The sequence below is a fragment of the Saimiri boliviensis genome, chromosome 20 (genome assembly GCF_048565385.1).
Source record: "Saimiri boliviensis isolate mSaiBol1 chromosome 20, mSaiBol1.pri, whole genome shotgun sequence".
Taxonomy (NCBI): Eukaryota; Metazoa; Chordata; class Mammalia; order Primates; family Cebidae; genus Saimiri; species Saimiri boliviensis.
The window spans coordinates 25,459,570-25,476,913 of NC_133468.1; the positions used below are offsets into that span (position 1 = coordinate 25,459,570).

At 50.5% G+C, this 17,344-nt stretch overlaps 1 protein-coding gene across 2 annotated transcripts in view; it reads right to left on the bottom strand.

Moving 5' to 3' along the window:
• Window positions 1-282: 282 nt before the first annotated feature.
• The window catches only part of GNA12 (G protein subunit alpha 12), a 134,185-nt gene continuing 117,123 nt past the window's right edge, over window positions 283-17,344 (bottom strand). The window contains exons 3-4 of one of the 2 annotated variants that reach the window (XM_039460488.2): window positions 16,767-16,817; window positions 283-14,806 (exon numbers count right to left, since the gene is read on the bottom strand). In XM_039460488.2, the coding sequence (XP_039316422.1) occupies window positions 14,237-14,806; window positions 16,767-16,817 (621 nt within the window). In that variant the 3' untranslated portion in view covers window positions 283-14,236. The other variant, XM_074390347.1, reaches the window with a different exon arrangement.

Here is a 17,344-nt window from a genome sequence, read left to right on the forward strand (position 1 = left end):
GATAGCTTAGTCAAGCACGAGTGATAAAGCTGGGGGTCCAAATTTAGATCCCACCAAGTTCAAAGGGGATGCTAGAACATTCCAGGGAGACACCCACATGTAGAGGGTCTCTGAACAGTGCCAAGGAAGTTGCTCTGCAGACCTAATGGGCAGGGACAGCCAGGGCTCGGAGGGAGGAGGGGACCCACTGCCCTGCCCAGGTCCACTTGAACAGGCACATCTTCCCTCGTCGGTCAACTCCACGTTGTATGGGGTCTCTCCAACGTAACGAATTTTTTTACAACATCATCTTTGTCTCAAAATGACGTGCAAGGCAGATGCCTGCGTCCCCACTGTATGGATGTGGCCGCCGAGATGGGACTGGGAAAGGCGGGAGCCTCAGAAGTGGCAGAGCTGAAGTTGAGGCGCAGTTTGTTCTGGTTTGAACCCCATGTTGTCCCGCTGTCCTGCAGGTTTCTCGGGAAAGCAACTTGGAGAGGTCTGAGCAGGAAGAGAGTAATAGGGTGCACCGACTTGGGAGGCCTGCACCCCGATCCCTGAGCAGCCCCCACACCCCCTTGTTTCCAACTACCAGGAGGCTTTCTGGCCATGGCAGCCCCTTCTCTCTCCAAGGAGCAGCCTGGGTGGGTGGCTGGCACTCTTACGTGAAGGTGCCAACGACAACACACCCGGGGTTGCTGGGACTTCACTGATTTGTTTATAGAAGGAGGGCGAGTCCCAGACAGGAATATTTTTATCCCCCTGAAGACGGAGAGAATCGGGGCTTTGCGACAGGGCTCACAGATCTGACCTGGGCCTGCCTGTGTGTGCTGGGAGCAAACGGCCCACCTTCTAGGCCAGGTTTGCAGGTCCTGCAAGGGTAGAGACTTGAGGGAGCCTGGCTGCCATCCTGGGAGAGGCTTGCCCCACACCCAAGGGCTCTCAGAAGCTCACCCTGCACGCAGACTGCTCTAGAGCTGAAATCTAGCTTCAATCCCTGTGGGCTCAACTGCACACAGAGGCACCCAGTTTCAAGAAAACCCAAGGAAACAGCAAATTTATGGCTCTTGGAACGCCAGGCTGTCAAAGATAAACACTGCAGAGTAATCTAGGAAACACTTCCTGCCTGACTGTAAAGAGCCTCTGCCTGAGCACCGTTAAAAACATGCAGATCGCGGGTGGAGATGCCAGACCAGCCTTCCCTCTCCTGAAATCTTACAGCAGCACCTGATGAGAACGCGGAAGAATGGAGGTTTATGTTTGAACTCAGCTTCTTGGGGTAGGGAGGCAAATGAAAACAGGCTGATGGCAGGGGTTTATTTTAAAAAGCAATTTCCAAGAAGCGTCCTGCGGTCACTATGCATTCAGTCCAACTCTTTCCGCTGCAGTGTTTCCTTGATGATCTGAGGCAATCCAAATATTCACCAGAGTCAAGCGAATGTAGTGGCCCCTGCCCCCATGGCTGCACAGGAACGGCCCTCAGAGAGGGTCAAGGGAGCGAGTCCTGTCCAACCTCCTGCCGTCTCTGAGAGGAACCCGAGCTCTTGCAAGATTAGCCAAAGACGATATCCGCCAGATTCTACCACCGAGGCCTCCCTAAATGCCTGCTCCCTAGGCCTGTTTGAGATGGAGTCTCTCTCTGTTGCCCAGGCTGGAGTGTAGTGGCTCAATCTTGGCTCACTGAAACCTCCACCTTCTGGGTTCAAGTGATTCTTCTGCCTCCACCTCCCAAGTAGCTGGGACTACAGGCGCCCGCCACCACGCCTGGCTAATTTTTGTACTTTTAGTAGACACAGAGTTTCACCATACTGGTCAGGCTGGTCTTGAGCTCCTGACCTTGTGATCCGCCTGCCTCAGCCTCCCAAAGTGCTGGGATTACAGGCCACCATGCCTGCCTTCCCTGGGCTTTTCGAGACGGAGCCTCACTCTGTCACCCATGGTGGAGTGCAGTGGCCCGATCTCAGCTCACTACAACCTCCGCCTCCCGGGTTCAAGTGATTTTCCTGCTTCAGCCTTCCAAGTAGCTGGGATTACAGGTGTGTGCCACCACATCCAGCTAATTTTTGTATTTTTAGTAGAGATGGGGGGGGTTTGCCATGTTGGTCAGGCTGGTCTTGAACTCCTGACCTCTGCTGACCCACCTGCCTCAGCCTCCCAAAGTGCTGGGATTGCAGGTGTGAGCCATGTGCCCGGCTGTCCCTGGGTTTTTAATGAACACAATTCTGTTGTTTGGAAACTGAGCGAGGTCGGGAGTCACGTGGCTCCACCCTGCCAAGAGTTCTGGCTCTCCTGCCTATGGGTCCAGTGGTCATCTTCTCTCAAAGGGTGCTCTGCCTGCCGCAGTGTGCCTGTGTTTTTGGATACAGCATGACTGAACTGTCACTTCTCAGCAAAGGCCAACATGCCTTTGTCCCCCGGCTAGTCTAAGACCATCTTCTGTTCAAAGGCCCTCACCACGCTTGTGAGTCTGCTTCATGGGCCTCCTTCGGTGGTCTGTGACCAGCAGGAATGAACGGGGACGTGTTTTGTTCAGCCCTGACTCTTGCTTGCTGATGGCGTCAGTAGGTGCCCACTCCCCTGGCACGTGGACAAAGGTGATGAGTGCGGCTGACGGCTCCTGAGGGCAGCGTGGGATCCAGTCTGAGGCTGATACCCCTCTGTGGTTAGGCTTTTGACAGCAGAAGGTGGTGGACTTTTCACCATCTCTTCCAACACTGTCTCACGTAGGAGCTCCATTTCCACTGCAGCGCCACTGCCATTCTAACAGGATGGGGCTTGTGGAGCCTGAGGGACCGCTGTAGCCAGGCTTGGTCTGGTGGTCAGGGAGCAGCGGGCAGGCCAGGGCCGAGCTGCGTCTGTCTCTCAGCGGCTTCCTTTCCCTGTGCTCTGTTCACCTGGGGTAGGCCTCTGGGAACAGGGAGTCACAGAAACCATGGGCAGAGGAGTGGGCTGGTGGAAGAGGCAGAGAGCCCTAGAGTAGAGAACGCAGTTTTCTCAGGGTTGCTGAACCCAGGCAGTGGTAAGAGGTAAGCTCTGGCCGCTTATTCCAAATGTATGAGCAGGAAGGAAAGAGATGCAGGGAAGCCACAGGAACAGGTCATTCTTTGTTTCCTTTGAAGAGAACTCAAGCTTCTACCACATTCCACCTGTGCCCCTCTGGGTTGGTGGTGGCTGTCCCCTTGGGCGCCCACTTGTGAGGGCTCGAGGCCTTTTCTGGATGGGCAGGGGGCTGCCACCCCAACTCCTTTGACAGAATGACGGCCTCCTGGGGCTTGCAGGGAGCACCTGTCAGAAAGGGGGATGTCTCCTCTTCATTCCTGCCCTCCTCCAGCTGCCTCTCCTGCCTGGAGCACTTGGAGGCAGTTATTTCAACTGGGCTCTTGATGGCATGACCTGATGTCTGTTACGGACCCCTGAGCAGGAGTGATACCTAAAGGAGGCAAAGGCGAGTGCACCTGGCAGAGCTCCCTCCTCTGCCCGGACAGCAGAGCCCAGAGCACCCCTTGGCCCAACACATCCCATGGCCCTGCAGTAGCCTCTCCGATGGGGACGACTCTGCCCTGGTTAAGTGAGCTTTAATCACCACTTGATCGTATGGCACGGTTATGTTTAAAAGTCCAGTCCAAGTGGAAATACACCTTGGGCATCTTAGTACTGCAGTGATGGATGGACTCCGATATACAAAATAAACTGTTACTGTTTTTTGATAATGCTTACATATTACATTATCAACCTCAAAATTAATAAATGTGATCAACCCCAAATTTTAAAAAGGGCTTAAAGGAAGAGGATGAAATTCTGGAAGTCTAAATGGAAAGGGGAATGTGTTGACTGAGTTTGAGAAGCAATTCCTTCCATTTGAGAATGCAAGGAGCCCACAGGACCCTCCCTACAGGACTGCCACTCACTGCTGCGGGAGCTTTCTGTGAAAGGCGCTGCTCCCCTCCGAGACTTGGCTCCTCTGCTGATGTGGACGGGTTCATCTGCTCATGTGGAAGTCAAGCCACAAAGTCACTGCGAGAGGCCTTTAAAACACCTGTCAAACAGAGTCACTTCATAAACATTCACTCCCCATTTCACATGTCCCCATGTCACAGTATTTTTCATGTGCTGTGGCAAAAAGGAATGGCTAGTGTGTGTTTTATATGGGAGGAGGGGATCATTATTTCTTTTGTTGAATTTTTATTTTATTTATTGAGACAGTCTTGCTCTATTGCCCAGGCTGGAGTGCAGTGGCATGATCTTGGCTCACCGCAACCTCTGCCTCCTGAGTTCAAGCAATTCTCCTGCCTCAGCTTCCTGAGTAGCTGGGATTACAGATGACCACTACCACACCCAGCTAATTTTTGTATTTTTAGTAGAGATGGGATTTCACCATGTTGGCCAGACTGGTCCCGAACTCCTGACCTCAAGTGACCCATCCACCTTGGCCTCCCAAAGTGCTGGGATTATAGGTGTGAGCCACCATGTCCAGCCCATTATTTCTGTTTATACGAACATCACTTACAGCATGTTTCTCATATGCCCCTGTGGGCCACCATCGCTGGCTGCCTGTGCGCGTCCCCTATGCCGATAGGTCTGTCTGGTGGTGGTGACCAGCAGCTGCAAAATGACCGACTCTCGAAGAAACACTGGGTGGCGTGGGAGGTTCCTGCTGACGCTGAGAGGAAGAACAACCCAGGAATGGCAAGGCCAGGGGAGGGTGGAGTTCAGGGGAGGAAGGACAGGGTCTAAGGCCTGAGCTGGGCTCTGTGCTGAGTGCTCACCTCCCTCTCCTGCCACATACCGCAGACACGTGGAAGATGTGAGGAGGCCTTTGCTTCCGGAAAGGTGCCTGCCCTGTGGTGGAATGCACCCCGGAAGCCTGTGGATGCGATGCACATGGCAGAATCTTCTGTTTGAAAGCGGTGGGTGGGTGCCACACTGGGGGGCCCCGTTTCTCAAAGGTGGTGAGGGAGGTAGGGACACAACAGGCCAGGAAGACAGGTGTAATTTAAGGCAAATTTTAATAGATTTATAAAGATCATATATACAAAACGTGTTAAACCACCATGGCTATACATTTTTACACTTTATCGTATCTTAACCTAGCACACTGTATTTCTAAAGTGAGTCTGGTCACAGCAGGACGGCCCGGCACAGATGGTACTGGCATGCAGTGACCGTCGGGGAGGGGCTGCGCAGAGCGCTCGGTTCCTTTCTGTATTTAAGGCCCCAGAAGGCTCAGGTGCTACAGCTAGAAGGCCACCTGACTGGTCCCTCCAGCAGTGTGTCCTCCTGCTGCGTGGGCTGGGAGCCGAGCACAGGAAAGTGGCCATGAGCCATTTTCAGGGGCCACGCACAGGCCCCGAGCTTATGACCACAGAATTTCCTATCGATGCTTGGTCAGCATACAATACTGTGCCCATCGATGTGAGCTGGTTCAAATGGAGTTAAGAAAGAGGACATTTTTGAATGTTTTAAACCAATTTGCCTGACAGGTTAAAAGGTAATTTTTGGAGATGCTAGAGACTGACAGACTCAACAAAGATTTTAAATTTTGCATAAATAGGCTTGTTAAAGAATCCAGACTGGGTGCAGTGGTTCATGCCTGTAATCCCAGCACTTCAGGGAAGCTGAGGTGGGAGGACCACTTGAGGCCAAGAGTTCAACACCAGCCTGGGCAACACAGTTGAGACTCCATCTCTATAAAAAATAGCCAGGTGTGGGTGGTGGCACATGTCTGTAGTCTCAACTACTTGGGAGGCTGAGGTGGGAGGATTGCTTGAGCCCAGGAGTTTCGAGGCTGCAATGAGCTATGATCATACTGCTGAACTCCCAGCCTGGGCCACAGAGTGAGATCCTATATTTTATTTTAGTTTTTGAGACAGAATCTCGTTCTATCACATAGACTAGAGTGCAGTGGTGCGATCTCAGCTTACTGCAACCTCCACCTCCCAGGTTCAAGTGATTCTTCTGCCTCAGCCTCCTGACTAGCTGGGATTACAGGCTTGCACCACACCCAGCTAATTTTTGTATTTTTAGTAGAGACAGGGTTTCATCATGTTGGCCAGACTGGTCTTGAACTCCTAACCTTGTGATCTGCCCACCTCAGCCTCCCAAAGTGCTGGAATTACAGGTGTGAGCCACCACATCTGGCCGAGACCCTTTAAAATAAAATAAAATAAAACAATAAAATAAAAATCAAGAAGGTTCACTCTGTAAAAAAAAAAAAAAAAAAAAAAAAGTAAATTTGAAATGTATTTGCATGGTAGTTGTATACCAGTGAGTAGTGTGGAAATTAACATGACTACATTTTATAAAAGAGGAGAAAAAAAAATCTTAACACGTGGACTCCTAACTGCAAAGTACCACAGAGCACACAGCCCACAGGGCCTGCGGGCGGCGTGGGAGCTCTGCTGCAGACACGTGTTCAGCACCTGTCACCCCCAGCTACATTTCAAGAGCTGCTGGCACCTGTTTGCAGGGGAACGTGGAAACACGCACCCGGGTTCATCCCAACAGCTCGGGTGAATGGCACAGCCACAAAGAACCCACCTCATTCATGTGATTTCCAGATACAAGTCTGGTTCAGTTCTCAACACCCAAGTTTCAAAGTCTCCTACCTGACCCAGTGTCCTTGGCCTAGTTTGTAGTCACTTTTTCTGGGGAGGACAGATGGGAAAGACATTGGTGGCGAAGACCTCCTGCATCACCCCGAGGCTGTGGGAGGTCCCTCGGGAGCCACCTGTGGGATGGAGGAGGAGGAGGGGTGCGTGCCACAGTCTCAAGGGGTTCACACTGCTAGGGGCACTGATAGCCACAGCCCGGCATGCCCCCTTGGTGCTCCCCAAGGTCTCGGGGACAATTCAGATCAGCTTTAACCACAGCTCCAGGGCAGAGGCTGAAGTTGCAGACAGCAACAATTAGGTCTGCCGGTCACACACCTCGGCTCTTCCAGCAGCCATCCTCAGAGCCTCCCTCTGCACGTGGAGCTAGTACCAGAAGGCCCCAGAGCTGGGCGTGGACATTTATATCCTCCTCATAGAGGGCCATGGCTCTCGACCGCCCCTACATCTGTCTGCGGAGATAAAATCTGACCAGAAGTCCAGACGAGGGAAAGTTTAACAGGTGAGCCACCCAGTCCAAGCCAGTTGGGGCTCACACAGTTTGCTGGGCAAGTTGAGAAGATGTGGTCCCCCAGGAAAGCTCTACCTCGATCACGAATTGCTGGGGTTACATTCATTTGGGTAAAATATATCAGCTTTTAAAATCACAGAATAGGCAGGGTGCAGTGGCTCATGCCCATAATCTCAGCACTTTGGGAGGCTGAGGTAGGCAGATCACAAGGTCGGGAGATCAAGACCATCCTGGCTAACATGGTGAAACCTCGTCTCTACTAAAAATACAAAAAATTAGCCAGGCATGCTGGTGCGCACCTGTAATTCCAGCTACTTGGGAGGCTGAGGCAGGAGAATCACTTGAACCTGTGAAGCAGAGGTTGCAGTGGGCTGAGATTGTGCCACTGCACTCCAGCCTGGGCGACAGAGCGAGACTCTGCCCTAAAAAAAAAAAAAAAAAATCACAGAATGAAGTGAATTCATTGTTAATTAAACGGTGCTGAGGTGACAGGCCTGGAACAAGAGCCCTTCATTTTCAGCAACAGGACCAGGCGAGGGAAGGGAAGCCCTTCCACCAGTCACGGCTCTTGGTGCCTCTCCATACCCTGTCTACCCCACTCACTTGAGGGCCAGGCTGTGTCTGCCCAGCAGGAAATTCAGGCTGACGTCCCCCCCGCCACGGCCTCCGGTAACAGGACCCATGTCCTGCTTTGGTTCATGTTACACACACATCCAAAAGGAAACCAACAGGAGAAAATGACTGCCTGGAACCTGCTCAAAAGAAAGCACCTGATTTTCAACACGACTCCCAGCAAATGCACCGTCAGCCAGGTGCTGAGGCTGCTGGACTCATGAGAGTGTCATCTTCCAGGAAGGATTTCCAAATGTCAGGGTTAAGTGTGGGAGCAATTCTCGTCCCCTCCACACCTGGATCTGTCAGGACAGAGAAGCCTGTGCCCAGTGGGTGGTCTGCTTTTCTGGGCAGGAGCACTATGGTCTATTTCAGAGTTCCATCCACTTCCTACCCCTCACCACACATGGACACTGGCTTCTAGCAGTGTCCGCCATGCCAGGGTATCTGGGAACTCACTCCCTTCTAGGAACCTCCTGCTTCCCCCTGCTGGGTTCTGCAAGTATGCCCTTTGAATGGGAATTTCAAATACTGAGAAAAGCTCATCTCCCAGGGACTAGTTCAGCACATGCCAAGCATGGCTGTTCTGAGCCTTTAGGTCCTCCAGGCTCACGGGCTAGAGCCATGGCCATGGCCTGTGGTCAGCAGAACCACACCACGCCGGCATCTCCTTGAAGGGGCTGCCCTGGGCCCGCAGCATCAGACAGACACAGCCACACAAGGGGAGGGGCGAAGGATGCTTCCAGTGAGTGGTGACCTGTCTGTGGTCTAAAGTCAGCTTCCACCCGGACATGGCAATACTGCAGCCCAGAAATCCGATGCATCTATTTCAAAATACTACCCTGAACACCAAAAATAACCCGCCTCCAAGTTCCACAGGGTTCTGGAGGGAAGACAGAGCAGCGAGTAAGGGACAAGGGGAGGTCTTTGTGATCTGAAGACTTTCCTACAGAACAAGTGAGACAGGCCATGAACGTGAGACCTGGAGGCAAGTGCAGCACATCCCCGCCCCATCCAGTTCCAGCTCAGTCACCACCCAAACCGCAGACTCTGTCTCTCCCTGGTAGCCTGTCACCTGCCGTTGAGGCCTGGTCAAAAGGAAGCTTCGGCTCCTTTCTTGGGAAACCTAACACTTTTCCAGGTCCAGTAACAACACCTCACAAAATGAGCATGAGATTGAAAGGCTGACGTCAGTGAACCATCCCCTTCCAGGGCGCGCAGTGCCAGACCCTCTCCTGGTGCTTCTGTATGCAGGCGTCCAGCACACCCGCTGCACTCCCCCGCCAACTCTCAGGCCTGGGCCAGCTCCCCTGAATGCCAAGGCTTCAAGGAAACAACAGGATCCCGTATTTAAGGACCATCTCTCCCTGGGGCTGCTGTGCCAATTAAGTAAGCCTTAAAGTGGTCTGTCCTCTTCAAAGCGAAGTTTCCTTAATTTCAAGCTGCTAAGCATGTGACGCACCTTACAGAGAAATGGCGCCAACAGATTGGGAAAGGCTGCACACACGTGATGAAACACTGACTAGCAAGGATTTCCTCTCTGCCCTTAAATCACAAAAGAAAACCCACCATCCCTGCACTTCTTCTCGAGGCAGGGTGCTAGCCAGTGAGAAGACCTGGTGGCGCATTATATGGTGAAATACAATCCGCACCACGCTAAACATGGATGTCCCTAAACCTGGAAGGAACCTCCCAGCTGGCCCCTTTAGTGGCTGTCAACCGTGGCTGACGTCAGAACCACCTGGGACATGGGGAAACCTGCACTTATGAGCTGGGGTCTCGGGCTTGGTGGCTCAGCACACTACCCGGGTGAGAGCGCCTCGTGATCGACTGTGTCCCCAGGGCAGAAAGCCGCTAGGCCAATCCAGCACGGAAATGTGAGGACATCCAGGCTCCCAGAGCTCAGCCCACAGTCGGAGCACACTGTGTGCTCAGGGCGGGTGTTTTTCTGGCACACTCTCTGCCTTTTCCACTTGTGGTCAGTTCAAGGCCCCACTGGCCACACACGGGCAATGGCGCTGAGCGGCATCCCCACTCCTCTTTCCAGAAAGCTGCTTGTTTGGGAAAGAGGAGATGTGTGCAGTGATGCTTAAGTGCAAGATCCAGTGGAGGCCTGGGCGTGAGAGCTCCAGTCACACCATGCCGAGGACCGGACAGTGCCTATGCTTCCCAGGAGTGGTCTTCTCACTTTCTGGCTGGAACGATAACCACAAAGGTTGCAAGGACAGAACCTCCACCTGCTATCCCCTCGGGTGCCTCTGGTCTCCAGAACACAAGGTCCTTCCCCTCCGAGCTTCCCCATCTTAGAGAGCGGGGCCTCTCACGCTCACATGCGTGTGTTCAGGTATATATGCTGCCACGTCATGCTTTAAAAATAGAGTGTTTTGAATGAAAGCCTCTGGAACACATCTTCATGTATTTTTTTTGAGACAGAGTTTCGCTCTTGTTACCCAGGCTGGAGTGCAATGGCGTGATGTCGGCTCACCGCAATGTCCGCCTCCTGGGTTCAGGCAATTCTCCTGCCTCAGCCTCCTGAGTAGCTGGGATTACAGGCACGCGCCACCATGCCCAGCTAATTTTTTTTTTTTGTATTTTTTTTTAGTAGAGACGGGGTTTCACTATGTTGACCAGGATGGTCTCGATCTCTTGACCTCGTGATCCACCCGCCTCGGCCTCCCAAAGTGCCGGGATTACAGGCTTGAGCCACCGCGCCCGGCATCTTCATGTATTTTTAAGATAGGGTCTTGCTCTCTTGCCCAGGCTAGAGTGGACAGTGTGATCACAGCTCATGTAGCCTCAAGCTCCCAGGCTCAAGCGATTCTCCTGCCTCAGCCTCCCAAGTAGCTGGCACTACAGGCACGCACCACCATGCCCAGCCAATTCTGTTTATCTGTAAAGATGGGGTCTCGCTTTGTGGCCTGGGCTGGTCTCAAACTGCTGGGCTCAAAGCATTTCCACCTTGGCCTCCCAAAGTACTGGAATTATAGGTGTGAGCCACTGCACCCAGCCCCAAATACTATTTACAGTGGTTCTCCTACATGGCAGGCTTTGTTTGGTATGTGTAAATAATAACTGTGATGAATAAATAAACCATGTTCGAATAAAATTAGGATTACAGCCGGGTGCGGTGGCTCATACCTGTAGTCCCAGCACTTCAGGAGGCTGAGGTGGGAAAATCACGAGGTCAAGAGACCAAGACCATCCTGGCCAACATGGTGAAACCCTGCCTCTACTAAAAATACAAAAAATTAGCTGGGTGTGGTAGCAGGCACCTATAGTCCCAGCTACTCGGGAGGCTGAGTTTACAACGAACTGAGATTGCGCCACTGCACTCCAGCCTGGTGACAGAGTGAGACTCCGTTTCGAAAAAAGAAAAAAAAAGGTTAGAGTGATTCGCTCTGAACTTCTGGGACTTAAAAATCAGTTTAGCATTGGTTTTGAATCCTAGCAATATTTTATATTGAGCCAAGAAAGACTAAATTTATTTTAATAAACATCCAGAGGCTAAGGGTGGCCAAATTTTCAAGCCAGACCCTCCCGCTGCTAATACTCTGTGCAAAGCTTACGCCACGAGCAACTGACCTGGACCACTACCATTCCAATGGGAGCCTCCGCCTTACAATACCAGATTAGTAGATCTCTGCTCCCAGAACCCCCAAGTTAGTTCTAACTAATCATCTAAGAGGTTTTTTTTTTTTTTTTAAATATTGGAGTTAAAATAATGACTCATTTTTAACAAAGTAGGAAAATTACAATAGGAATTCTAGAGATCTCTATAAATTACAGACCTATGACTCAAAATCTTTGAAACAATATCTCAACATACAGAAGAGTTTAAAATAGATTTCAGTAAAAACCCTACATGCATTCTTAGGTGTAAACAGTATAGCTATGAGGAACATATCTTATTTTGAGGAAGTTTATTGTTACATTTTTTGCAATAATTGTCGAGGCACAACTACCTCCTGCTTTTCCAACATCTTAATAAAAAAGACAATAAAGATTAACAGTGAAATTAAAATTAAAAAATACAAAAGCCTAATGTTCTGGAGACAAAAATGACTACAGTCTATGTGTAAAAAAGTTGTAAATGATCATAGTTTAGCCTTGCAAAGAGTTACCTTCTCCAATGACAATGAGTTACAGAATTTGGAAGGGGGTATCTTTAAAAACTTCCTAATTCACCCTGGTCATGAGGATGAGGAGGAAGTCCAGCTCAGCAAGGCCAGGGTGGTGGGGTCAGTGGCTGAGCGAGTCAAGAACCTGGGCCGGGGGTCATTCCACCGCGCTTTCTATCAAGTTAAACAGACCTCACAACATCTCCTTACTCTCATGCTTCCGGTTTGAAAGCGATTAGTAAATATGTCAGACTGTTTAAAGGAAAACAAGCACTCACTGACCAGGCTGGACTACTCAGGAAGGTGTTTCAAACAACTCCCCTGCCATGCCAATCATGGTGGTGCTGCCTCCAACAGCGCCACCAAGAGGCAGTCCAAGTTGGTGGAGGACCCGCTTGCACTTCCTCTGGGCTCTGGGTCCTGACAAACATGGGGGATAGTGAAAGCTGACCCAGGCAGCACACAAAGCTCACCACGCTGTGGACCAAGCTGCACTTCACTGCTGCAAACTGAAAATGTGACCCGAGACCATCCCGAGGGACCCACCAAGAGTTTCCTTTCTCCTTTAAAATTGTGGTCATTGGCACTAATCCCTGGTCACATCCTTTAGATCTGTGAAGAGCCAAAGGATGCAGTACAAGAACAGAAACTTCATTATCCAGCCAAATTAAGAACTGTAAGCCCAGCAAACACTGACGCACACCCTTGAGCACCACAAGAGAGAGTCCACACTGTCTCCTAATGAAAACGCTGTGCTGACAGGGTGACCCAGAGGCAGGTCCCCCTCCCTCCTCTTTCTGCTTCTGCATCTGTCCCAGGGCTTCTGTCGATTGGGTTTGCAGGAAAACAAGCCCAGAGAGAGCTGCAGAGGGGCTCGGGGTCAGGGGCAGCATGGCCTCGGGACAGGGCCCTGGGATGTGTGACTGAGCCACAGTAACATTCGGGTGCCAATTAAGAGGAAGCTTTTCATTTGCTTTTAAAGCTGATACATCCCCAAACATACTAGGCAGGATTTCTCAGTAGAGTGATACACAGAGGGGACCAGCTTGGAATGCAATGTATTTTAAACACAGTGAAAGACACATAGCAGGTAGCTGAACGAGTGAGCTGGGCCCAGGATTGGCCAGCTCGCATCAACATTCACAGGCTTCGGGTGGACTCCCCCAGGACAGCGGCATCCGAGAGTGTTTACTTGTTCTGCAAGCAGTCACAGAAGCGAGGGGCCTTGATGAGAATCAGCCTTAGGAGAGCTGAGAACAGGCGTGGTCATTCTTAATGAAACCGAAGGCACTGGTGGAGTGGCTGTGTGGAGAAACCCAGATTCCTCCAGCATTTGTGGGCTTCCTGAAAGGTCAGCTGTTAGCTCGCCAAGCAGCTAGGGCATTAACAAAAGCTCTGCTGGTCGCCTTGCCAGCTTTCTGAAGCCCCAGAAGAGGAATGTTTTTGAAAGAAGGAAGCGCTATGTGCTGCCAACTGCGTGTGAGCAGATGACTTGCTGGATGGGAAAGCCATCTGCAAGGCGACCTGGTTTCTGTCTTTGCCATCAGGTTGGGCGGGGGTGGCTAGGGGTGAAGAGCACCGCTGTGTGTGCAAGGACGAAGCAGCAGTCACCACAGGCATCCTGTCCTACTCCATGTTGTGCTGCTGGGCATCTGGCAGGGCAGGAAGGACTGAGCCCCCTGCAGGGGAGCTGAGGTGAATCCACACCTGCAGAGCCCCCCATCCTGTCCTCAGAGCTGGGAGGGGATCCTAGGCATGGCTCCTCAGCTCTATCTAAAAGGCTGGATGAGGGACTCTTAGGAAAACTGGCATGGGAGTTTGCAAAGGCAACGTGCTCCCTTTGGGAGGTGGCCTTCAGACACTGCGGCTGGGGCTGCAGGGCCGGGCTCAGGCACTGAGTTTAGCAGCATTGGCGTGCACTGGATCTCTACAAGCTACCGTTAGGCAAAGCTCTCAGGTTAGTCTGTCTCAGGAAGACCTGCGAGTTAGAAAAGCCATCTGCAAGGCCAGCTGGTTTTTGTGATTTTGTCATTAAAGACAGAGCGTGTGTGCACCCGTGCGCGCGCGCACACACACAGTCCTCAATTAAATTGTGTCAGAAAAAGAGTAAAATTTCTGTAAAGAAAAGCAAGCAGTGTTATTAGATGTTCCATATTAATAACACAATGATCCCTTGGATTTTCAGTAGTTTTACTCGTCCCCAGGATTCAGTAGCTAACATGACAGTGTCCATGTCCTTTTGCCTGGAGTTCGCTGGCTGGGCTGGGCTGACAGCATTCTGGAGCCAGGTATTTGAGGGCACGGATCCGAGAAACCCACTCAAGGACCACAGAGACGATACACACCACAGGGCCTGAGCCACAGCCTTGGAGGCTGCTGATGGACGCTGGAAACTGGGGCTCTCCCGCTCACTGCAGCATGATGTCCTTCAGGTTCTCCTGCAGGATGGTGTCTTTCACAGCATGGAACACGAAGCGGACGTTCTCGGTGTCGATGGCGGTGGTGAAGTGGTGGAACAGCGGCTTGCTGCGGTTCCGTCTCTTCCTGTCGAAGCACTGGACCAGGTAGCGCTGGACGTCCTCTAGCCGGTGCGGGTCGCCCCTGAAGTCCGGGAAGTGCTTCTTGATGCTCACGGTCTTCACCTTCTCCACCAGGAGGTCCATCTTGTTGAGGAAGAGAATGATGGAGACGTTGAAGAAGAGCTTATTGTTGACGATGGTCTCGAAGATGTTCATGGACTCCACCAGCCGGTTGGTGCGCCTGTCCTCCATGAGGACCTGGTCATACTCACTGGAGGAGACCATGAACAGGATGGACGTGATCCCATCAAAGCACTGGAACCACTTCTGGCGCTGAGACCGCTGGCCGCCCACATCCACCATCTTAAAGGGGATTTTCTTAATAACGAAGTCATGCTCCACAATCCCCTTGGTGGCTTTCCTAGCCAGCAGGATGTCTTGCTTACTAGGAAAGTAATTCTGTAAAACACAGGATGAGGCAGACATTTAGGAGGGCAAGAAGGAACACATGAAAATAAAAAGATGGCAAAAAGATAGGGTGGAAGGAAAGAGATCGACTTTTGCAAGAGGTTGAACCAAATACCAAAAGCAAATTTCATTTATAAAATTATCAACTGGCCGTGAAACAGAAAGTGGAAGAATCAAATACTTTATTTCAAAACGAAAAGAGGCTCACCAGTCTGTGGACGAATGATCAGAACACTCATGGACACGCCCCAGCTGAAAATCACATCCATTTTCTTCTCCAGAGAGAATTTACCAATTTTGTTTGTTTCCATACCAGAGATACCTTTTTATTTATCTAACTTCCAGAGTTACAGCTTCCAAAACTAATTTAGGTGAACTAAATTACTGTGAAATAATTTAGGTTTTGTAATGTGATTTAAATTTGGTCTGCAATGTATTTGTTATTCTTGGAAAATTCTTCAAGTCTTGGGCCTGGCGCGGTGGCTCACGTCTGTAATCTCAGCATTTTGGGAGGCTGAGGCAGGCAGCTCACCTGAGGTCAGGAGTTCGAGACCAGCCTGACCAACATGGTGAAACCCCATCTCTACTAAAAATACAAATATTAAAGATAGATAGCACCACTGTACCCCAGCCTGGGCGACAGAGCGAGACTTTATCTCAAAAAAAAAAAAAAAAGAAAAAAGAAAAAATCTTTAAGTCTTTAGCAACACACAGGCAACCGTAGTCACTCTTCACCCACTTGGACTTAGCACTATTAATAATCCTCCAGGCCAAGCATGGTGGCTTACACCTATAATCCTAGTGCTTTGGGAAGTGGGAGGAATAGCTTGAGCCCAGGAGTTCAAGACCAGTCTGGGAAACATAGTAAAACCCCGTATTTACAAAAAGTAAAAACATTAGCTGGGCATGGTGCCGCATGCTGTAGTTCCAGCTACTTGAGAGGCTGAGGCAGGAGGATGGCTTGAGCCTACGAGGTTGGGGCTACAGCGAGTTATGACTGCACCACTGCACTCCAGCCTGGGTGACAGAGTGAGACCCTGTCTCAAAAACAAAAACAAAAACCAAAAAACCCACCTCTTGTGATGAGTGCATGCACCACTCAGGTAGCTGTCTTGCAAAAAGAGCAACAGGGACAGGATCAAGCCTCGATCCAGAAGTCTGCCCACCACCCACGGGTTATGCAGGGGACAGAGAAACATCTTCAATAACACTACAGGGGTGGAAGGGCAAAGTCCAGATAGTAAGAAACCCTACGGGATAAATAATCCAGTTACTCCAATACATACACTGAAAGAAAAAGGACAGAGACAGACAGATGAAAACTTAAGCGATATTGACCTACTGCAACGCATGGGCCTTATTAGGTTGTTGATTCAAATTGCTAAAATAAAGCAAAATCAACAAGAAAACATTAATGAGACAAGAGGGAAAATCTCCAGACTGACTAGGCTGACATTATGGAATTACTGCTGATTTTTCAGGAGCCATACGGTATTGTGGTTAAGATTTTGAGAGTCATCTTGTAGAGGTACTCTAAAATATTATTGGTGAAACGACATGGCTGTGCATTTGCTCCTGGAGGTAGGGGCAGGGCTGCTGAAACAGGACCAGCAATCAGTGATAATGTTGCACCTGGGGTTTCATTGGACTATTCGTTTTTGTAAATGTTTGAATTTTCTGTAAGATAAACGAAGTCCTCCTTTTTTCACTCAAGAACTCCTCTGTCTGTCTCCTTTACGGTGAAAGGCATTCTCACAGGACAATTTCCTCCCCTTCCCTGCTGAGACGAAGCCCAGATCTAACAGAGAGCATAATGTTATAGTGCTAACGTAATAGAACAAGCTTGGCCTGTAAGTCCAGCTGAGCCCTCACGCTGTGGATTGCTTTGGTCTCTGGACAAACGTTTTCTAATCTTGGAGCCCAGCTTCTTCAGGTGGGGGTGCTTACTCACCAGCTGGCCAATCCGGTCCAAGTTGTCCAGGAAGTACTTCACCGACTCCCCCTGTCAGGAAGGAAGAATATTCACAGCTCAGTCTTGAGAGAGGAAACCTGATGTGGCAAATACAAGAACCTAACAGGGTAAGAGCAGTGGGATTTTGCCTCTGTGTGAACAGGAAAGAGAAGCAAAAGGGCAAAGAGTGTCTGTGTGTTTCCTAAAATAAAAAACCTCTACAATAAAGAAAATTTTTAATGCAGTTTCTTTTTCTTTTTTTTTTTTTTTTGAGATGGAGTTTCGCTGTTGTTACCCAGGCTGGAGTGCAATGGCGTGATCTCGGCTCACTGCAACCTCCGCCCCCTGGGTTCAAGCAATTCTCCTGCCTTAGCCTCCCATGTGGTTGGGATTACAGGCTCTCACCACCATGCCCAGCTAATTTTTGTATTTTTAGTAGAGACGGGGTTTCACCATGTTAACCAAGATGGTCTCGATCTCTTGACCTCGTGATTCACCCGCCTCGGCCTCCCAAAGTGCTGGGATTATAGGCGTGAGCCACCGCGCCCGGCCTTAATGCAGTTTCTTTAGCTCCAACA